Source organism: Pteropus medius, unplaced genomic scaffold (genome assembly GCF_902729225.1).
Source record: "Pteropus medius unplaced genomic scaffold, Ma_sr-lr_union100, whole genome shotgun sequence".
NCBI lineage: Eukaryota > Metazoa > Chordata > Mammalia > Chiroptera > Pteropodidae > Pteropus > Pteropus medius.
The window spans coordinates 60,358,595-60,381,817 of NW_024344378.1; the positions used below are offsets into that span (position 1 = coordinate 60,358,595).

At 33.8% G+C, this 23,223-nt stretch overlaps 1 protein-coding gene across 6 annotated transcripts in view; it reads left to right on the forward strand.

The window, feature by feature from the left end:
* Positions 1-23,223, forward strand: part of ZFAND4 (zinc finger AN1-type containing 4) — a 79,126-nt gene that overhangs the window by 34,698 nt on the left and 21,205 nt on the right. For all 6 annotated transcript variants that reach the window (XM_039872392.1, XM_039872389.1, XM_039872387.1 and 3 more), the window contains 4 exons: positions 2,184-2,259; positions 3,138-3,205; positions 6,550-6,736; positions 13,558-13,705. In XM_039872392.1, the coding sequence (XP_039728326.1) occupies positions 2,222-2,259; positions 3,138-3,205; positions 6,550-6,736; positions 13,558-13,705 (441 nt within the window). In that variant the 5' untranslated portion in view covers positions 2,184-2,221. The remainder of the gene's footprint in view (positions 1-2,183; positions 2,260-3,137; positions 3,206-6,549; positions 6,737-13,557; positions 13,706-23,223) is intronic.

Consider the following 23,223-nt stretch of genomic DNA (forward strand, 5'->3'; position numbering starts at 1 on the left):
CCCTTCCTTTTAGTCAGTGCTCTAATCGACTTGAGTGCTTTTTGTAGAATTTTTAGACTTAGAATGGCCTTTTTCTTTGTGATGGTTTTATATCGAGTTTATATACCAGCATTAGCTTCCTTCTCTGTCTTCAAAATTTTTCTCAGTTAGCTCTACAGGGATGAGAGTATGAGGCTTCTTGTACTGGGAATAGGTGATTGCCCCTTTTTATTCTGAGTTATTTTGAATTTTTATTCTCCGGCTTCAAGTTAGGAGGGCCTGCCTGATTTCTGTGTATCATTTCCCTTCTTCTTGTTATGTATGGTTTTGGGAGGAAATATTAGGAGATGGGAGCTGTCTTTAATTATCTGTAAGTCGTATTGATTCTGGTTTATTTCTAAATGCAGATATGAACATGTTCTCAAACATACATATATCTGTGGGAAAATTCTTTAAAAGACAAAAGAAACATGCGTGAGTCATTTATTAGAATTAGGTGAGGTCATGAGGGTTGGGATTGATGAGATTAGTGTTCTTTTTAAGAAGAGATGCCAGAAAGCTCCCCTTCTCTCTCCATTTGCAAAGAACAAGTCATGTAAGTACACAGGAAAATGTTAGCTGCCTATAAACCAACAGAAGAGGCCTTAGAATAAAACCTGCTTTTCTGGAACCTTGATCCTGGACATCCCAGTCTCTAGAACTGAAGAATCTATTCTTAATATTTTGGGTATATTTCCTTTTAAAACTTATATTTGTGTGTTTAATGGCTGGATGGTACTTTAATATATATTTCTGTCATCATTCATTTACTTAGTCTTCAATTAAGAGATATTTTCACCTATCCAGTTTTTCACTATGATAAACGAAACTATGATAACTGATAAATGAGTGTGAGTGTATACACAAGCTTATAATAATAAACACTAGCACATATAGCACTATTACTCTTCTAGTCAACTTGTTTTATAGCGAGAGTAATTAGAGAAGGCAGTATGTGAGATATTTAAAAAAGGTTTTCATCAATATCAGTGTCCATTAAACGTTCTGTTGTTTGGATGATGCTCACTCTCCAGGTAATATAGTCCAAATATTCTTTGGGCATCCAAATGTATAGTTTGCCAGAAAAAAAAAAAGATTAACTGTGGGATCTGCCTTAATGTTCTTTTAGCATCACAGAAATGTAAAGAAACTGCCCTGTAGACTATAATTTTCAGCATTGAAATTTGTTCATAATATACTTTTCCCCCCTAAGATTGAAGTATTCTGCAATTCATGTTTGGGCACTACAAAAATACATGTTAATATACAATAATGAACTATAATCAAATACAAACACTGAAATGGAAGGAATTTTCTAATATATTAATATTTTTATTGGAAATTATATTTTCTACCTGTTCTCAAGGTTATTAACCTTTCCATTCACAAGAAATATAAAAGATGTCATCCATATCACTAAATAAACTCACATATAAACAATCATTATTTCATGTGGACATGTTACTCTGGCAACAGATTTTTAGAATACGGACCCCTAAGGACAGTAAACTAAATGTTCCATTTTTTAAAATATAATTGATATATTAGTTTCAGGTGTACAATATGATGATTTGATATTCTCATGTATTACAAAATGATCTCCATAATAAGTCTAGTTAATATCTCTCAGCATACAGTTATGTTGTTTTTTTCTTGTGACAAAAACTTTTAAGAACTCTTTTAGCAATTTTCAGATATACAACATAGGGTTATTAATTACAGTTTCCATGTTGTACATTATATCTCCATGACTTATTTATTTTATAGCTGGAAGTTTGTACATTTTTAACCCCCTTTATCCATTTTGCCTATCCTCACTCATATGTTCTTTTAACACTGAATATAACTGAATGAAGATTGTACTTTACAGCATTTAAAACTATCTTCTAGGCCTTAAATCTTAAACTCTTCAGGGCTGATTCATAATACTTTGTCTTTTAAAGGGCTCCCTAATATCATACTACTTTGTTTCAAGGCCAGAGAGTTACTGAAACATGTTTTTTCTAAAAGCAGATTAGACTATATCAACTTTTAGCTACGTCTTTTACCTATGATTTGAAGTGTGTTTATTATTATTAGTCTTTTAATTAAATAGCTGTGTATCATCTTTACAATCTTTATAAGATTCTGTTGAATTTTAACCATTTTTATAACCTTTCCCAAAGGTATTCCCGTCTGTCAGCAGCACTTAATTTGGAATAACATGGAACTTGAAGATGATTATTGCTTGAATGATTACAAGTGAGTGTAATTACATATTAGCTGTTTTATAGATGCTCAGTAATACTACCAGTGTTTTTCTTCTGAATCTTTGGATCATGTCTCTTTTCTTGTAAAAGTTCCGATCCCTAGATTTCAGTATAAACCCCAAAATTTATATGTTGGTTCATTACCCCGTACTACTTGATCGTTGTCCTCTTATTCTTTGTTTTACCTTTTTATTATTCATGCCAAACTATTTGTCTCCTGCCATTTCAGATCTTCCTCTTCTGATCTTGCCTTCTTTGCCCCTTGCTTCAAATACTGACCCATTCCCATCTGTCTACATCATTTTCACAAGTATTGGAGATAAGAGAGTATTGCTCTTCATCAAGTCTTTCATTTTTCATTAAGTCCTCCTTCCGTTACTGACACTGAGTGCGCCACTGATGGCAGATATATTTTCTGTTTTTCTTTCTCCCTTCTCATATAATTCTTCACTCTTAAGAGAAGAACAGAGGTGATGTGGAATAGCTGGAAGAGTGCTTGGAGACATTGTAGATTTGCTGTTTTCCTCTTTTCTATTTTGTTTAATATATCTGCTATTTTCTTTTCATCTTAGGGCCTCTTTTTCCTTACATGTGAAATGAAGAGGCTAAACCACATAATCATCGAGGTCCTTTCCAGTACTTTTATTCTGAGATTTCCTGTCATGTTTAAGGCTTATGAGAACTCTTCACTTTTTCTTTATTTGTACAAGTAAATAAGTTAACCTTTTATATTTATGTACATTGATATATCTCTTTTTAAATGTTAGAGGATAGGCACTAAGCCTAATTAGGCAGCACATAATTATGTATATATTTAACACTGAATGCATTTTGATAATTGTAATTTATGTTTGTGTTAATTATCTACAGCATTTCAGAAGGTTGTACCTTGAAGCTGGTATTGGCTATGCGTGGCGGACCTATAAATACTAGAAGAGGTAGGCATATGTTAAAATTATGTATGTTAAAGCAATTTGACAATAATAATCTTCAAGTCAGTTGGTATTTTTATATATTTTGTAGTCAGGTTCTCTTTCGGCTATTAGGTCTTAGAAGAACCACATTTGTTTCTCTAGGTATTATTCTTTAAAGCCTAAATGCACAGAAGAAGGAACACATATTCCAGAAAAATCTCATAATTCCTGATTAAATCCACAGAGATTTAAAAATAAATCTCACCAGTATAGAGGAGAGAAATGGGATGGCATAGTATAAATATGTAGTAATTATTATGTTTAGGTACGTTTCCATCTTGTTGCTTTTTTATTCCACTGAGTCTTCAACTCCTAAGGTAATGATTGTTACATAAAATTTCAAAGATGCCTGTTAGCCTAGTTTACGATGCATTTGGGTTTCATGGATATTATCATGGCCTTGTTGAATCCTTTTTCAGAATGTGGGCAACCCCTGGGAGTCCATTCATTCAACAAATACATTTTGAGCATCTGCTAGATGTTCAGTGCAGTGTTCCATGGAAGAAAAACATCCCTACTCCATAACAGTGCCTACAATAAACATGTAAAGGTCGATGTCATTTTAAGCAGTTGTAAGTGCTATGGAAGAAATAGGGTAGTGTGATGGAGCATGTGGAAGCAGGGCAGTAGGAAGACGATTGTGGAAGGGTCCTCAGAGAAGATGATGTGAGCAGAGACTTGATTAACAAGAAAGTTGTAAACCTACAAAGAACTGGGAGTGTTCACATTGATCCCTGATTCAAGTATGTCACATGAATCTCCACCAAATAGAGGCATCCCTTAGACTGCTCAGAGCAGTCCTGCTTTTGTGGGCCTCATTTTGGGCAAGGCCTTTATTTTTGTTTGCTCATTCTCTAACCAGAAAATTGAAGGTTAAGTGTTGATTCCACTGTGGGCTTATTTCTTCCATAAATCAAATTTTATCTCTATGCTTTATAATTTTGGTTAGAAAATAAGGTTATTACCATCTTTTTCCTAACTACTTCAAGAGGATTTTGTGACATAGGTGGCTGTTGAACTGTTTTTGGATAGGTTAATAAAACGAAGATAGTAATATTAGAGTTGATAAATTAGCGGTTTTGCTGTCAGAAACTTTCTATTAATTGAACTTATGAAGTTGTCCTATGTGACCTAAGGTGATGTTTACAGTACTGATTCTGAGAGTAATGCAAGAACCCTAAAGCATTTACTGATACATTATGGTAAGATAGAATTATATAGTGTTTAATGACATATGAACTCCATTGTATTATATTTTTGAAAGTTGGTTATTTGTATATAGTGTTGTCTTTAAACCAGAAGGTTTAATCAGAACACCTACATTTCTTACTAGGACTAAAATTATTATATGTTTATGAGGAGGAATGTAAGTGCTATGGATTCTGAGTTAAAAGTGTATGTATTTTTTACACTTTTTTAAAAAAATGAAAATGAAAGGCATCACTGCCCTCTGGTAGTTGAAGCTTTGTAATACGTTTTTTTCTCTTACATTTTCTGTGTCTTGTTTATAAATTGAAAAATCACTACCTAGAACTTGTCTGGTGTTTTGATATTTTAAATTCAGTTTTTAATAATTCTGCCTTTACTGTATCCACATTTTTTAAAATTAAAAGCTTGCTGTCATCTACCTTACATCATTGAAAACTTTGTGGAAAAAAAAAAAACTATACCCATCTAAAACTTCTCCATAGTATTTGAGAAACCATATTTTTTTAATTTAGTTTTTAGTTAGACCATATTTAGTCTTGCTTGAAAATTACAGTTTAGAAAGTACCTTTATCATCTGAGTTCCAATAATGTTTAGCTTTTAAAATTGTTTTTGAATTAATCATTATAAAAACAGCATAGAAAATATTTTACTTTGTAAAACTAAATTTTTTCCTAAAGTATATATATAATAGTTTATACCTGGTGAAATCTAAATGATTTTTGTTACGAAAAACTGTACACATACGTACACATATGTGCATACACACATATTCAGTCTCAGTGCCTCCATAAGTAAGGCACACTGCGTTGGTTTAAGCAAGGCTTTCATGTGGCTTTAGTAATGGACGTAGTAACATAGTTTTTGATTTCTTATTAATGTAACATGGAAAGTTTGTTATTAACTTAAAAATGGCAAGAACTTGTTTTGAAAATGTCTTTTAATATTTATACATTTTGTGCCTATGAGTTAATTAAAACATCCAAATATTTTTATAAGCTACATCTTATTATATTTCTTAAGTTTTGCATTTTAGTAGTGGTGGTATTGAATTTAAGATATGGGAACATCTTTAATGGTTTTACCTTGTCATTTTCAGAGTTTAGTATTTCTTATTGCTGCAACTTTTTAAAAAGGTAGTACAGCACTATGATTCTGTTAATAAATAAGCTACTAGAATTAGAGTTATGCAGTTTGAGAAATTGTTGCCTCTTTAAAGAAAGAGCAGATGTTTTCTTCTGCTTGACATTAGAATGTCTTTAACGGTGAACTTTTTTTTACTCTCAGACCACTACCTAGACACCCAAGTCTGGGTCTCAAGGGCTATTAGAACATTCACCGTAGGAGCCAGCAATCTTTTTAGGCCCAGTCGTACCACAAGATCAGGTTGTAATGATGACTGCAATATCATTCAAACCTGAGGACAACTTTGGAATTCTAGAGCCTGCCAGGAGTAGGAGCTTTGCTCTGGTCCTTGTGCTCTGACTGCTTACCTGGATACTAGGATAGTTGGGGTCTGAATAGATGCTTTCAAGAAACAACATTCTGACCATTACACACATTGCAGTTTTAGTACCTAAGTGGTCCCCTTGTGTTCTGAATTATTGTGTACTTTTAATTACCTAACTGTATATCAAGAAACACGTCTAAGAAGAATCAGCTTCTGTATAAAACCATAAAGAAAAAGTGGGATTCACTTGCTTCTCATTTCTAACATATGTCTCCCAATTATGTGTGTGTTATATTATTTTAATCAAAAGAAGTGGAATTTATAGTGATTTTAATTATTGATTGTTGGAACCAATATTGGAAAACATAGGAAGCAGAAGTTATCAAGTAAAAACAATTATCAGTAAAAGACCAGAAACTTATTTGAAACTTATTTGATATATATATATATAGATATATATATATATATATGATAGCTTTCAAATAAGTTTCTGGTCTTTTACTATCATATATATATATATGTATGTATGTATGTATATACACACACACAGGATTGTTGTTCAGATTCGGCACATTATGTCCTGTCACTGTACCAAGATGCATAAAACTTGATATAAATTGAAAGCTTGTTTATTAATTTTTCCATTTATAGTTCCTATGGAAGATCCACTTAGGGAGATGGCTGAGTACATGGATTCCAGTCGAGATGAGGTCTGGGAGAAGACCTCCTACAACAAACAAGTTACATTTTTGGTATACCGAGAAGGAGATCAATTGAATTTCTTTCGTGTAGTAGATAGGGGAGATGGCACTTTAACACCATTATCTGAATCTTTAAGGTAAATAGGTTTTCATTTGCATGTCTCACTTAGAAAAAGAAAACATCCTATGATACATTCCATATACCTTTCTGTTTGCCTTGTATTGCCAAATAATCTTATTCACAACACTGACTAAATTTCATGCATTTTCTCCCACCCTTCCCCCCCAGCCCCAGGTATGTAATTCTGAAATTGTCCTTTGAATGATGAATACTTAGAGAGTAATTTCTGAAATTTCTTTATGGAATAGGATTTTTTCATACAAAAGTTTTATTTCTGTAACTTTATGAAACTCTAAGTTGCCTACTAGGTTATTAAGTCTTGTTATAATATATAATAGTGTGTTATACAACATTGCTATAATAGAAAGGATTAAATTTAAGTTGCTATCTTTTTAAATAATTTAACTCAGCTGCTTAAAAGTGGACAAATCTGGTCTTGTTTTCATACTGTATAAAAGGGATAGAAGTTGTTATATTACATATATTACTTATAAAGTCAGAAGAAAACAACCTAAAGGTACTTAGCTAGGCAACAATTAGGGAATTGGACAAGGAAACCTGTAAGTTTCTGTGCACTGTCTTACTATGATTCTTTTTGCCTTTCAATTAAGTTACTAAATATTTACTGAACTTTTGTAGCCAGTCTCTACACTAAGCATTGGTCTACAAAGATGATTATTCCTCTCTCATTGAGCATGCAATCTGCTATAAATAGTATCTGTAACATACTGTTGGCAGTTGTTATAAAAAGATATCAACATCTCTGGAAAACCAAATGAGAGGGCTTTTATTTTGCCTGAAAGGTGGGGAGTTAGGGACAACCTCTGAGAAGAAGCAACCATAAAAGGAGTAGGAGTTTGCCTAGCAGACAAAGGAAGGAAAGCTATTACAGGTAACTAAATTTAATCCCACAAAATAAAAAGCTAATGACAGAACCATTCGTAGAAAAGATAACTTTAGCTGGGTGCTCTGCTCAGGGTCTTACAAGCTGCAGTCATAATGTTGGCAAAGGTATACTCTTATCTGGAGGTTTGGTTGGGGAAGAGAATGAACTTTCAGGCTCATTTACAGTGTTGGCATGATTCATTTCCTGGTGGTTATATGACTGAATGCCCTGGTGTTTTGCTAGCTATATTGTCTAGAAGCTGCCCACAGCTTTTTTTGTATTAACTCAGAGTCAACTGATTTAGGGCTCAAATTACATCTGCAAAAAATTCTTTTACTTTTGCTCTATTCTGTTGGCTAGAAGTAAATCATAGGTTATGCTCATACTTGGGTAGGAGAGCATATAGACTGTGAGTAACAGGGATTGGGACTCATAGAGATTCCTTTAGGGTTCTGCCCACCACAGAGTGATATTTGGAAGAAAGATTAGACTTATTCTTTGTGGCCACAGAGAGCAGACTGTGACAGATGGGTGTTGACTGTTGACTGTAATGTGTCTAGATCTGTGTTAGCACTACAAACTTGACATAAACACATGGGCTAGAAGTCAAGAAGAGGGAGCAGTGAGAGCAGCAGCCTTAATCCAGTGTCTCACACTTGGACCATGTAAAGAATTGCTTTATACCAGTCTCTCTATGCTAGTTCACTGTTGTTTTGGGTTTTCTTTCCTTAAGAATATCCTCTTTTTGCTCTCCTTTCCTAAAGGAGAGAATCTAAACTCCTTAGCTTAGCTCATAAGGCCCTTTATCACCTGTCAGCATTAATTTTTCAGGTCTCTCATTATGTCATGTTTTTGCACTTCTATTTCTCTTTGCTAGAAATATCATTTCCTCCTTTTACTCCAGTTTTTCCTCAGCCAACTTCTGTTGTGTTTAAGACCTAGCCCAAGTGTTGCTGTGGATTTCAGTTAAAATCGTATTAATGTTCTTCTCAAGGTAATTATTATTTTTTATAATTTTCTTTTCTTTCTATTCACCTGCCAAAATTAGATGAGATAGAGTGGATGAGAAAGGGAAACAGAAAACTTTCTGAATCATACCTTGGAGGACATTTATCTTTCCTGTTCTACAACAGAGGACAGCAAACTTTTTTGTAAAGGGCCAGAGACTAATTATTTTAGGATATTCAGGCTAAGAGGTAAAATGAAGTGTAGGTACTTATATAACAAGAGAAAAAATTTTCCGTAAGATTTTTACTGACAGAATTCAATATATAAGAATAATAATTGAGTACTTTTATGTGTGTGTGTGGTTTAGGTCTACTAATAAGAATATAATTCTTTCTGTGAGGGTGACGTTTTACTTAATTGGGTTAGAAAGCTAGTGTTGCTTATCTGATTATAAAATTAGTTGTAGACATTCATCTGTTAATATTGATCTGTGATGAGATTTTATGTATTTTATCTTTGAAAATTATTTTTCACACAGATAGGTAACTACCAAATATTGATGAGTTCATGAGCATATGATTTTAATTGAGCATATTCATCACTTGAAATGCATTTATAGAATTCTAGTACTGTCTTCTCTTGCTATTTACCTTTAGCATGTCATTACATTGTAGATTAAATACTTCCAATTGAAAATAGAACTCCTGAATTCCACATTTAAAGAGATTTTGAAATATTGAAATTTTCATTAACTTGCAGTGAAGTATGAAAATGCTGCTGGTAGTATACTTTGAGTTCAGAAAACATGTCTGCTCTAAACTTGTGTGGTAATGGAGATCTCACTTAAGTTTTTAACTTTTGAAAGCATGACATTACATGTGATTCACCGTAATGCTAGTTCTCAAAATGACATTACTGCAGTATATGTTTCTCATGTACATACTGTTTAACTTTCTAATTTTAGGTTGAATTTATTAAGAAACATTCTCAAGTCCACAGAAAAAGCAAATCTCTAAAGACATTCATTGTTTGATACTAGCAGTTGAGGATGGTTCTTTTCGTTCAGAAATATTCAGTGCCAGCCATGAGCTAAAAGAAAAATCACAAAACTACTACCATTGACACTACTGGTTCAGTAATAATACATGATAGATTCAAATATTTGTGGCAGAATACCTGCTGATGAGTAACCATAGATTTTAAACACCTTACATTTTTATTAGCTTTATAAATTTGTTCAACTAAATTTTTTTTTTTTACTTTTATTCCATCAATTGTAGCAGATTTCACTTCAAGTTGTATTGAAGTAGTATTTTAGCAACTTCTTTGACAATTTTCTTCACTGCAGTTTAATGCGGACTCTTCAAAGGTATTAGTTATTCAGTCACTTCAAACTTGGTATTGGTGCCCTGAATAAACAAAAATATCTAGACAGTATCAGTAACTTACGTTGACTCATCAAAAGCCAAGGAAAACAACTATAAATGATTTGTCTTATTTTTTAATTGACTGTTGATGTTTCTTCCAATGTTGTCAGCTCTTCAAGAAGTTGTTCTTGCTGAAGGAATAGTCTTTAAACAAGTTTAATTTCTTCAACTGCTGTGATCATACATGGTTTAATTAATGCACTATTGATAAACAGATTTCCTTGCTTGGCTAGTAAATAAACCTCTTGGAAACTTATTTTGGTTGTAATATCATTTTCATTTTTTATTTCTGGGAAGAAATTCTGCTATGATCTATTTCATTTTAAATTTTCTCATTTTTCTGACCATTGCTTTCCTACAAGTTGAGAATACTGTGATGAATCCTCAGTCTGATAATATGCAAATATGTTGTTTTTCTTTAGCATAGCTACAGTGTCATTGCATAAGAAACACAATGCTTTGCCAGTTGATGGATTTAAAAAATGATTCGTGCTCTATTGTGCCTTAAAACTGCACCATTTGAAGTCCACTCTTCTCCTCTTGGCTTTGACATGTTGGATATATATACCGGTAATTTAAAAAAAGTCACTGTACAGTGATATACATGGCACTCAAAATGCTGTTGAATTATGACTGTGTCACTGATTTGTAGTGTGACAAGCCACAGTGCAAAGAAATGAAAGCCACATACAATTTCTGTGTGGCTACTTAACTCTGCCACTGTAGTGCAAAATCAGCCATATGCAGTATGTGATCAAATGAATGTGGCTATGTTCCAATAAAACTTTATTTATGGATGCGAATTTGAATTTCATATAATTTTCATGTTATGAAATATTATTTTGACTTTTTTCAACTATTTAAAAATATAAAAGCCATTCTTAGCTCGTGAGGTGCACGAAAATACATGGCGGACTGAATTTGGCCTGTTGCCTGTAGTTTTCTAACTCCTGCTCTAAGAAGAAACAGAATTCAGTACTTATTTGGTTCATTTCAATACACAACCTATTATCAGTCACTTTTAGTCTCAGATCTTTTTAGTTAATCATGCCATCTTCCTGCTTTTTTAAGTGGAAAGAAGTAGAAGGAGGTATTTGCAAGTCCTAATTAAATGATAACTTGTCTGTGAAAGTCACATAAGGGCTTGGCTTTATGATGAACAATATTCATGTTGAAATACATTTGCCCATCTCTTATTCTTTAATCACATTATTAGATTAAAAGATTTAGAAAAAGTTAAATATAAGCATTCAAGAAAATATTAAGAGAATTTTCATGCTTATATGAGTTCCCTATGCACATGTATTAAAAATTTGATTTTCTTCTTTTATAAAGAAAATATTTAGAAATTCAAGAAAATATTTAGAATATTAAATATAAAGAAGGATATTTTTGGATTAGATTTATAAATTACTATGTTATCCTAGTCTATTTACATTTTTCTAAATAGAAATTGTGATTGGCTTCTGACTGATGTCATGAATCTTTGCTTTGTTAGAAAAAAAAGCAGAATAATGTGATTCTTTTAAAATATAGGTACATTTAAAAGTTTCTTTAATCTTCCAAAATGCATCTAATGAACTATTTATCATGATTTTACTTTTTTTAATATACCACACATGCGGAAACAGTAAAGGAAAGTTGAGCCAAAAACCTCTTTCAACATTCAGTATGGGTACCTAAAGTTAAATTACCACAAGTATAGTAGAGAATTAAAGTTAAAATACTGCAAGGTAACCAATAGTAGAGTGTGCTTAAGTCATTCCTTCCAACTCCATGGGCGAACTAGCAAAAATCTTCTTCTCAACCCTCCTTTTCAGGTATAGTTAAACTTGAGAGTCTTCACATACTGTAAGTTCTGTCTCTTTTTTAGGAACACAAGCATGGTTCAGTAAAGTCTGTTGTTTGGTGCCTGGGAAAGCAACAGGAAGTAGAATAAAGAATAGACTTTGGAACCAGACAGTTGGGGGATTTGAATCTTAAGTCTACCATTTATTAGCTCTCTGGTCTGGAACAAAATCACTTAATCTCTAAACTGCAGTTTCTTTATTTATAAAATGGGATAAATATCAGCTTGTATAGTTTTCGTGAGGATTAGAAATAATATGTGGAAAATACCTGGCAGAGTAGGCATTTAGTAAATAGTAGCAATGTTAATTTAGTATTGTGCCTCCTTGTGTCAACTTTCATACTGTAGTAGGAATCTACAATAGGTAGAAGGAAAGTGATGGTCACAAGGCAAACACTAGGGACTGAACTGGTTATGGAGATCAGTTCTGGCCATTCTTCCTTCTGACAAGTATGCCTGCTGTCCATGTAATTAACCCACAATTTTAAAATGTCATCCTCAGTTTCACCATATAAAGTTTAGGAATGGGGTCATCTACTTTCTACTTTGCTTTTGTGGGGTGGTAGTATGTACTTCAGAAATGTTACGGAATATGCCTTATTAAGGCTGTCCTACATTTCCATTTCTTAAGAACCATGTAAAATTGGAAATCTTATTAACCCTCATATTCTTTAGCATAGGTACATTAGTTTTTTTATAAGTAAATCGGGCACAGTGACCAACATTCTTTTTCTGCTCTATTTAAAATTTTAGTCATTCAAATATGCTGAGCTTGTTTTTTTCAAACTTTACCATTTTAATTTTTTTCATTATTGAAAAAGCTGAATGAAATTTCAGTAATGTTTGTGTTTAATATTTGTTGAATATGGGCCAAACACTCTGCCAGGTGCTAAGACTGGGAAGATGCAAAAGCCTAATAACTGTTTTCAGCTTGTAAATGGTGGAGTAAGAGGGAAAGATAAGTATGTAAGTATAAATATGAAGATAGTGTGCTAAATACCATTATATTATGCGAAGAGAAGGGGCTCCAGCTAATAATTATGTTAATGAATAAATATCATGATGATTAATCAGTAATTGAAATGTTTTACGTGTTTAATAATATGTGTTATGACTTGCCTGGGATGTCTTTTTTCATTTAAAACTCTATGCTATTCTAGGTGGTTATATTTCTAAATACACTGAGAAAAATCTTAAGTTATCTATATTTTTTGTTGTCTTTAGAGCAGAAAATGTTCTAATGACATCTGTGTATGTGTTCCTTTTTTTAGTGAGAATTCTCTCAGCATTAATAAAAATCTAGACTTCTCTTATGTGTTAATTTCTTTTTTATTCTGGTTAGTTGAAATTTGATCAGCCTGTGGTCTAGGTTGCACAATTATTAGTTTTGGCTAATAAAATGAAATCAGATCATTCTTATGGAAATGGATTTTGCTTCTATGGGAATGATAGAGCAGATGCCAAAAGATCTTCACTTATGGTATACTGACTTGAGAAAAGCATAGCTGTATTAGAATTTTCAGTAATGCTAGATGATGATATTTATCACTATTTATTTTTTTCTCCTAAGAAATATATTTTTGAAATACATTTGCCTTAAATTTCATTGACAAGATGGGTTTGTTGTTTTATCATTAGCAACATCTATAGTTTCTATTGCACATAGAATATTTTTAGTCATTGGGCAGGTATCAGGTACATTTCAATAGTAATTATTTTCTTTGCAGTGGTGGTTCTGTATATAATTTGTATACTGATGAGGATGAAGAAATTGAGCCTTCTCCTTCTGGGCAACAGATAATTGAAAATTCAATAACTATGAATAAGATGAAGCTGCTGAAGGCTAAGATGGAGAACATGAATCTCAGCAAAAAGGTGAAGCTATTGGCATTTGGCCAGGCCTTTCTCTAGTTTATCTGTGCAGGAGTCAGATTGAGGACTGCTAGTAATTGTGAAAAATATATTTATAAAATGTCATTCATCCCAAGTTTCTGGCCTCAGTTATTTATTGAGATATTAAAAGTGATGAATTGGTTTTTAGGCCAGCAACACATCTAATGGGATTATTCTGCACTTAAAATAATTCATGATATTTAAAAATTTTGTGGTTCTAGAGCTAAGAAGGATAATAAAAGATAGCCTAATCTTAGTCTTACAGTTACTTTTTAAAATACTCTGTTCATATTTACTTATTATGGATATTTTCTCTGGGCATTGATAAGAAGTATGCCTATATTCAGCTTTACTGGATATTGTCAGTTTTCCAAAGTGATTCTGAAGTAATTGAACCAATTTACATCTGTCCTGTAGTTAATGAGAGTTGCAGTTTTCATGCATTCTTACCAGTATTTGGTATGGTCCTTCATTTTTATTTTTGTCATTCTGGTTGACGTGTAGAGCCATCATTGTGTTTTTAATTTGCATTTCTCTGACTAACGAAGTTGAGCACCTTTTATATATTTATTGGGTATTTTATACTTTTTGTAAAATGCCTTTTCAAATCTTACTCATTTTTCTTTGGGTTGTCTGTTTTTTTGCTTATTGATTTTTTTATATCTAAATTTACTCTGGATGTGAGTCCTTTGTCATGTATCTACATGTGTATATACACATATATATGTACATGTATATCACCACTCTGTTATTTTGCTTTTCACTTGATTAATAGCTTATCCCTTTTTTATTGAAATATAATGTATAATAAAATTCACAAGTCTTTAATGTACAGCTTGATGAATTTTTATGTTTATATATATTTATGCACATATAACCCAAATTAAAAGAGACCCGTCTTTCTTTTCAGTTTTCCTTATAACCTTTTCTAGTCAATACCCACCTTTCTCCAGTCCCAGAAATAACTACTATTCTTATATTTGTCACAATAAATTAGTTTTGCCTCCTCGAACTTTGTATAAATGAACTCATTAGAATCTCTCTCTTTTTTTGAGGGAGGGGTCTGGTTTCCTTTGCTCAGGATAATACTTTTGTAATTAATCATCTTGTTGCATGTCTGTCTTTTTTTACTGCTATGTACTATTTCATTATAAGACTGTACTTCAATTTGTTTTTCTTTTGACAGACATTTGGATTGTTTCTAGTTTTTAGCTTTCATCAATAAAACTGCTCTCAATACTCTTATATATGACTTTGGTGGACATATGCACTCTCTTCTTTGAGACATATACCTAGGAATGGTCTTGTAGAGATACAGAAGGTATATATGTAGCTTTAGTTGTTGTGCCAAACAATTTTGCAAAGTGTCCGAACTAATTTACACTCCCATCAGCAACATGAGAGTTCCAGTTTGTGCCCCATCCTCACCAATACTTGACATTGTCAGTCTTTTTCATTTCAACCATTCTTATAAAGAATTTCTCTGATAAGGAATAATATTAAGTTTTTCATATGGTTATTGGTCATTAAATATGGCTTTTGGGTTTTATTTTTAAATTTTAATTAATTTTTATTATGCTGACATTGGTTAATGAAATTCAGTAAGTTTCAGGTGTACAATTCAACAGTAAGGCATAGATATACATTCCATTGTGTGTTCACTACACAGTTAGATTTCTTTCTGTCACCACACATTTGACCCCTCCCCCCTCTCCTCTTCCCCCTCCCCTCTTGTAACCACAAGTCTCTTGTCCATGTCCATGAGTCTCTGCTTCCTTGTCCTGTTCATTTGTTGCTTTTAGGTTTATATCCTACATATAAGTGATATTATGTGTTTTTCAACTTTTTCTGTCTGGCATATTTTGCTTAGCATGATTATCTCAGGGTCTATCCATGTTGTTGCAAATGGCAGTATTTTGTCTCTTCTTATGGTTGAGTAATATTCCATTGTATGTATGTACCACAGCTTCTTTATCCAGTCATCTGTTGTAGAAAATTTTGGTTGCTTCCATGTCCTGGCCACCATAAATAATGCTACTATAAACATCATTGTGCAAATATCTTTTCACTATGGGTTTGCAAGTTTTGGGGATAAATACCCAGTAGAGGGGTTGCTGGATCATATGGTAGATCAATTCTTAGTTTTTTGAGGAACCTCCATACTATTTTCCATAGTTGCTTTACCAATTTGCAGTCCCACCAATAGTGTGTGAGGGTTCCTTTTTCTCCGCATCCTCTCCAGCATTTCTTATAACTTGTCCTGTTGATTATAGCCATTCTAACAGGTGTGAGATGGTATCTCATTGTGCTTTTGATTTGCATTTCCCTAATAACTAGCGATGTTGAGCATCCTTTCATATGTTTGTTGGCCATTTGTATGTCTTCTGGGAGAAGAGTTTGTTCAGGTCCTCTGCCCATTTTTTAATTGGATTGTTTGTTTTTTTTATTGTTGTTGAGTTGTATGAGTTCTTTGTATATTTTGGATATTAGGCCTTTATCAGAGGCGTTGCTTGCAAATGTACTTTCCCATTTGGATGGTTGTCTCTTTACCTTGTTGTTGTTTCTTTTGCTGTGAAGAAGCTTTTTAGTTTCATGTAGTCCCATTCATTTAGTTTTGCTTTGATTTCCCTTGCCTTTGAGGTCAAATTCATAAAATCCTCTTTAAGTCTATGGTCCATGAGTTTAGTTCCTGTGTTTTCTTCTATGCAGTTTATTGGTTTGGGTCTTATATTTGGGTCCTTAATCCATTTTGAGTTAATTTTGGTTTGTGGTGGTGATAGACAACAGTCTCTTTTCATCCTTTTGCAAGTGGCATTCCAGTTTTCCTAGTACCATTTACTGAAGAGGCTTTCCTTTTTCTATTGTATGTTTTTGACTATTTTGTCGAAAATTATTTGCCCATATAAACATGGGTTTATTACTGGATTCTCGATTTTGTTCCACTGGTCTGTGTGTCCTTTTTTCTGCCAATACTATGCCATTTTGATTATTGTTGCTTTGTAGTATAATTTAAGTTGGGCAGAGTGATGCCTCCAGCCTCATTCTTTTTTCTCAGGATGGCTTTGGCAATTAGAGGTTTTTTGTGCTTCCCTTCAAATCTGATGATTTTTGCTCTATTTCTTTTAAAAATGCCAATAGGATTTTGATGAAGATTACACTAAATCTGTATAATACTTTAGATAATAAGGTCATTTTAACTATGTCGATTCTTCTAATCCAATAACACGGAATATCTTTCCATTTCTGTGTATCTTCTTAGATTTCTTTTAATAGGTTCCTATAGTTTTCATTATATAGGTCCTTCACATGTTTCATTAGAGTAATTCGTAGGTATTTTATTCTTTTGTTGCAATTGGAAAAGGAATAATTTTTTCCGCTTATTTTTCTGACACTTTATTTTTAGAGTATAGGAACACTAGGGATTTTTAACATTAATTTTGTATCCAGAAACTTTACCGTATTTGCTTATTGTTATTAGAAGTGTTCTTGTGGAGTCTTTTGGTTTTCTATCTAGAGAATCATGTCATCCAAATAGTGACAGTTTGACTTCATTTCCTATTTGGATGCCTTTTATATCTTTCTCTTGCCTGATCGCACTTGCTAGGACCTCCAATGTTACATTGAATAACAGTGGCGATAGTGGACAGCCTTGCCTTGTTCCCAATCTTAAAGGGAAGGTTTTTAGTTTTTCACCATTAAGTATAATGTTGGCTGAGAGTTTGTCATATATGGCCTTTATTATGTTAAGTTACTTTCCTTCACCGATTTTGTTAAGTGTTTCGATCATAATTGGATGCTATATCTTGTTGAAGGCTTTTTCTGAATCTGTTGATATGATCGTATTCTTACTTTATAATTTGTTTATATGATGTATCACATTAATTGATTTGTGTAAGTTGAACCATCCCTGTGCCCCTGGGATGAATCCCAATTGATCATGGTGTATAATCTTTTTAATATGTTGCTGTATTCGGTTTGCTAGTCAAGGTCTTATTTAGGATTTTTGCATCTGTGTTCATGAGAGACGTCGGTCTGTAGTTTTCTTTTTATGTGTTATCTTTACCAGGCTTCGGTATCAGGGTAATATTGGCCTCATAAAATGAGTTAGGAAGTATTTTCTCATTTTTGATTTTTTGGAAGAGTTTGTGGAGAATAGGTATTAAATCTTCTTTGAATGTTTGGCAGAATTCACTGGTGAAGCCATATGGTCCTGGACTTTTCCTTTTTGGTAGGTTTTTTATGACTGTTTCAATTTCCATACCGCTAATCAGTCTATTTAGATTTTCCAGTTCTTCTTGATTCAGTCTAGGAAGGTTGTATCTTTCTAAGTACTTGTCCATTTCTTCTAGGTTGTTAAATTTGTTATTATACACCTTTTCATAGTTTTCTTGTATGATTCTTATATTTCTGTTGTGTCTCCTGAAATTTCTTCTCTTTCATCCCTGATTTTGTTTGTATCCTTTTTCTTTTTTCTTTTGTGTGTGTCTACCCAGGAGTTTGTCAATTTTATTAACCTTCTCAAGGACCAGCTCTTTGTTGCATTTATTTTTTCTGTTTTTTTTTCTGTTTGTTTTCAATTTCATTTAATTCTGCTCTAATTTTGATGATATCTTCTGCTGACTTTAGGCTTCATTTGTTCTTCCTTTTCTAGTTTTTTAAGATGAAGTGTTAGGTTGTTCGTTTGGGCTCATTCTTGTTTTTTGAGGTAGGCCTGTAATGATATGAACTTTCCTCTTATGACGGCTTTTGCTGTGTCCCAAAAGTTTTGATATGTTATACTATCATTATCATTTGTCTCTATGTATCTCTTGATCTCTCTTTTTTCTTCTCTGACCCAGTCATTCTTCAGTAGCATGTTGTTTAATCTCCATGTATTTGTGGTTTTCCTGCTTCCTTTTTACAGTTAATCTTGAGTTTCAAAGCATTATGATCAGAGAATGTGGTTGGTATGATTTTAACCCTCTTATATTTGTTGAGGCTATCTCTGTGTCCCAGAATGTGGTTAATCCTTGAGAATGTTCCATGTGCACTAAAGAAGAATGTATAAGCAGCTGTTTGGGAATGAAAGGCTCTGTAAATGTCAGTTATGTCCAGCTGGTCTAATGTGTCCTTAAGGTTGTTACTTCTTTATTGAGTTTCTGTTTGGATGATCTGTCCATATCCAACAGTGGGGTATTTATGTCCCCTACTACGATAGTGTTTTGGTCTGTTTCTCCCTTTAGTTCTGTTAATATTTGCTTTATATATTTCAGAGCTTCCTGTTTGGGAGCATAGATATTAATAATTGTTATGTCTTCTTGGTGCATGCTTCCCTTTATCATTACGAAGTGTCCCTCAGTATTTTTCTTTACATTTTTTTATTTTGAAGTCTGTTTCATCTTAAAAACAGCAAGAGAAAAGCAGTTAGTTTACCTACAAGGGAGCACCCAGAAGACTGGCAGCTGATTTCTCAAAAGAAGCTATGCAGGACAGAAGGGCTTGGCACAAAATATTCAACAGGATGAAGAGTCAGGATCTACTCCTGCTTTTCTCTGAATGCCATTTGCTTGAAATATCATTTCCCACCCTTTCACTTTGAGTCTATATTTGTCTTTGGAACTGGAGGCAGCATATGGTTGGGTTTTGTTTTTTGATCCAATCTGCAACTCTGCCTCTTTATTGGTGAGTTCAGTCCATTTACATTTAGGATGATTATTGAAATATGAGGTCTTCTTATAGCCATTTTATCTTTTGCTTTCTGGTAACTCGTTGTTTCCATTTCTTCCTTGTCCTTTTGTTTCTTTTTGGGGGGATGGGAGGATTGTGAATTTTCCCTCTGGTCCTTCTTGTTTTATGTTATATACTTCAGTTCTGAATCTTTGGCATGTGGTTACTATTATGAATATGTAAAGAATAGTTGTATATATATAGTAGTCCATTTTCTTCTGTATGTGCCGTATCTCATTCCCCTTTGCTAATTTGGATCTTTGAATCTTCTCCCCTTTTCTGTTATTGTGGTCTCAATGTGTCCCTATATGTGCTGAATGTTCATTACTATCTTACAATAATAAATCTCTTCTTGTTGTTTAAGTTTATAATGCCCTGTTCCTAATAAGGATTGCACTACTCTGCTTCTGTCTGCCTGCTAGTTGCCACACTCATAGTTATGTACTTTTTTTGTCATTTTGTTTTAGGTGAGCTTACCCTTTTCACTATTTCCTGGAATGCAGGCCTTGTAGCGGAGAATTCCCTCAGTTTTTCTATGTCTGGAAAGGTCTTTATTTATTTTTCATTTTTAAAGGAGAGCTTTGCTCGATACATCATTCTTGGCTGGTAGTTCTCTTGTAGGCAGTGTATGTAGGGGTCCTGTTTTCTTATCCCTTCAGCCACTTTATCTTTTGGTTATAGCACTTAATTCTTTTCCATTTGGGGTTCTTGTTGATAGGAATGTAATTATTACCATTCTTAATTCCTGTTTTTGATACATGTTCTTTCTTAAAGAAGTCCCTCCAACATTTCCTGTAATACTGGCTTGGTACTGATAAATTCCCTTAGCTTATTTTTGTCTGGGAAGCTCTTTATCTGTCTTTTGACTCTAAATGATAGCTTTACTGGATAAAGTCTTCTTGGTTGTAGATCCTGAGTCTTCATCATGTTGAATATTTTGTGCCAAGTTCTTCTGTCCTGCATAGTTTCTTTTGGGAAATCAGCTGCCAGTCTTATGGGTGCTCCCTTGTAGATAAACTAACTGCTTTTCTCTTGCTGCTTTTAAGATTCTTTCTTTGTATTTAACCTTTGGCATTTGAATTATGATGTGTCTTGGTGTGGGCCTCTTTGGATTCTTGGTTTTGGGGACTCTCTGAGCTTCCTGGGGTTTTATGCCTATTTCCTTCACCAGGTTAGAGAAATTTTCCATCATTATTTCTTCAAATATATATTCAATTTCTTGTTCTCTCTCTTCAGTTAACCTATGACACAGATATTTTTACTTTTAATAATGTCCCATGGGCTCTTTAAATTATTATTATGGACTTGGCTTCTTTTTTCTTGCCATTCTGATCGAGTGTCCTTGGGTTTCCTATCCTCTATATCGGTCATTTGATCCTCTTCTTTACTTACTTTATTTATTCCATTGAATATACTTCTCATCTCAGATAATGTGTTCTTCATTTCTGACTGGTTCCCTTTTATAATTTCCATTTCCATTTTTATGTTTTTTATCCCTTTGTTGAAGTTCTCAATGACTTCATGTACACTTCCCATAAGTTCACTGAGCAACTTTATAACCAGTGTTTTGAACTCTGCATCTGTTAGATTACTTGACTTCATTATTTCTGGATCTCTGATCTGTTCTCTTATATGGTTTCTGCTTCTTTGTCTTCTCATGGCTGCCTTTTTGTGTCTGTTTCTATGTACTAAGCGAAGCTTCTAAGTCTCCCAGTCTTATTAGTGTGGATTTGTGTAGTAGTGGCACCAGGCCAAATTTAGCCCAAGCCTCTACCCGTCTGGGGCCACCTGTTAAGATCAGCAAGCAATCCACAGATACTGTGCTTATAGTTGCCTCAAAAGGCCACACCAGAAACCAAAGCCAGCTGCCTCCAGTGTATCTAGGTGCTGCTCAGCAAGGAGCACTTGACTAACCAAGGATACACCTGGATGTGGCTTGGGTAGGGCCATGAGTTTGGGGATGCAAAGTTTCAGGGAATACTGTGGACGGAGCAACCTCTGCTATCCAGTTTGATGACGTCTCTGCTATGTCGGCACTGTGTCCGCACAATGGAGGGTGTGGAGCTCAACAGAGGAACAATGGATATCGCTGGTACTTCTATACAGAGTGAGTCTCGCCTTGTCCCTCACTCAAACAACTCAGTGTACCCTTGTAAGTCCCTGCCCAGCCAAACTGGCACTGGTGCTCAGAACAAGCAGGTCCATCACTGCGGAAGTCTGCTTGCAGACACGGCCCCTTTCAGAGGCATCTGCATCTGCCGCTGCCACAGCCTTCATCCCATTCAGTTGCTTGGGACCATAGCAGCCTCAAGTCCTCACCCTCTATTTACTTTCTGCTGTTGCAGGGTGAGTTCTTAGATTTCTTCCTAGTTGTATGGCTTGTTGTTTCTAGATCCCAAGCAATTTTTCCTTGTTGTTTGCTCCTTGTTTCTGTCATAACTTTGATTTGGTTGCCAGAGTGATGAAGAGTATCATCTACACCTTTTTTTTTTTTTTTGCCTTGGTAATAATCAACTTTTTCTTATCTGCCTTTCTCACTTCTCTGCTTTCTGCCCTGATCCCTGGGCACTGCCACTGCGTGAAGCTCACAACTCTTTCAGGCAAGGCTGTTCACAGAACCACATCTTCTTCATTCAGTTGTCTATTGATGGGCACTTAGGTTGCTTCCATATCTTGGCTATTATAAATAGCACTGTAGTGAACATACGGGTGCATATATCTTTTCAAATTAAGTGTTTTGGTTTCCTTCAGGCAAATACCCAGAAGTGAGACTGTTGGATCATAAGGTAGTTCTATTTTTAATTTTTTGAGGAACCTCCAAACTATTTTCCAATGGCTGTAGCAATTTGCAATCCCACGAACAGCACACAAGTGTTCCCTTTTCTCTACCCTTGTCAACACTTGTTTTTTGATTTGTTGATGATAGCCATTCTGACAGGTGCGAGGTGATATCTCATTGTTTTAATTTTCATTTCTCTGATAATTAGTGACCTTGAGCATCTTTTCATATGTTTGTTGGCCATCTGTATATCCTCTTTGGAGAAATGCCTATTCAGGTCCTCTGCTGATTTTTTAAATTGGATTGTTTGTTTTTTTGATGTTGAGTTGTATGAGCTTTTTTTAAAAAAATAAATAAATTTTGGATATTAACCCTTTATCAGATATATCATAGGCAAATATTGTCTCCCATTCAGTATGTTATCTTTTGTTTTGTTGATGGTTTCCTTTGCTGTGCAAAACCTTTTTAGTTTGATGTAGTCCCATTTATTTTTTCTTTTGTTTCCCATGTCTGCGAAGATATATCAGAAAAAAAAAATATTGCTAAGAGCAATGTTAGAGAGTTTACTGCCTATATTTTCTAGGGGCTTTATGATTTTGGGTCTTATATTTAAGTCTTTAATCCATTTTGAGTTTATTTTTTTGTTTCATTTTTTTGCATGTATCTATTCAGTTTCCCATCACCATTTGTTGCATAGAATGTCTTTACCCCATTGTATATTCTTGCCCCCTTTTTCATAGATTAGATGGCCATATAGACATGGGTTTATTTCTAGGCTCTCTATTCTGTTCTATTGACCTGTGTGTCTGATTTTATGCCAATACCATGATGTTTTGGTGACTATAGCCTTGTAGTATAGTTTCATACCAGGCAGCATGAAACCTCCAACTTTGTTCTTCTTTTTCAAGATTGCCGTGGCTATTTTGGGTCTTTTATGGTTCAATATAAATTTTAGGATTATTTTTTAAATTCTGTTAGAAATGCCATTATTTTGAGAGAGATTACATTGAATCTA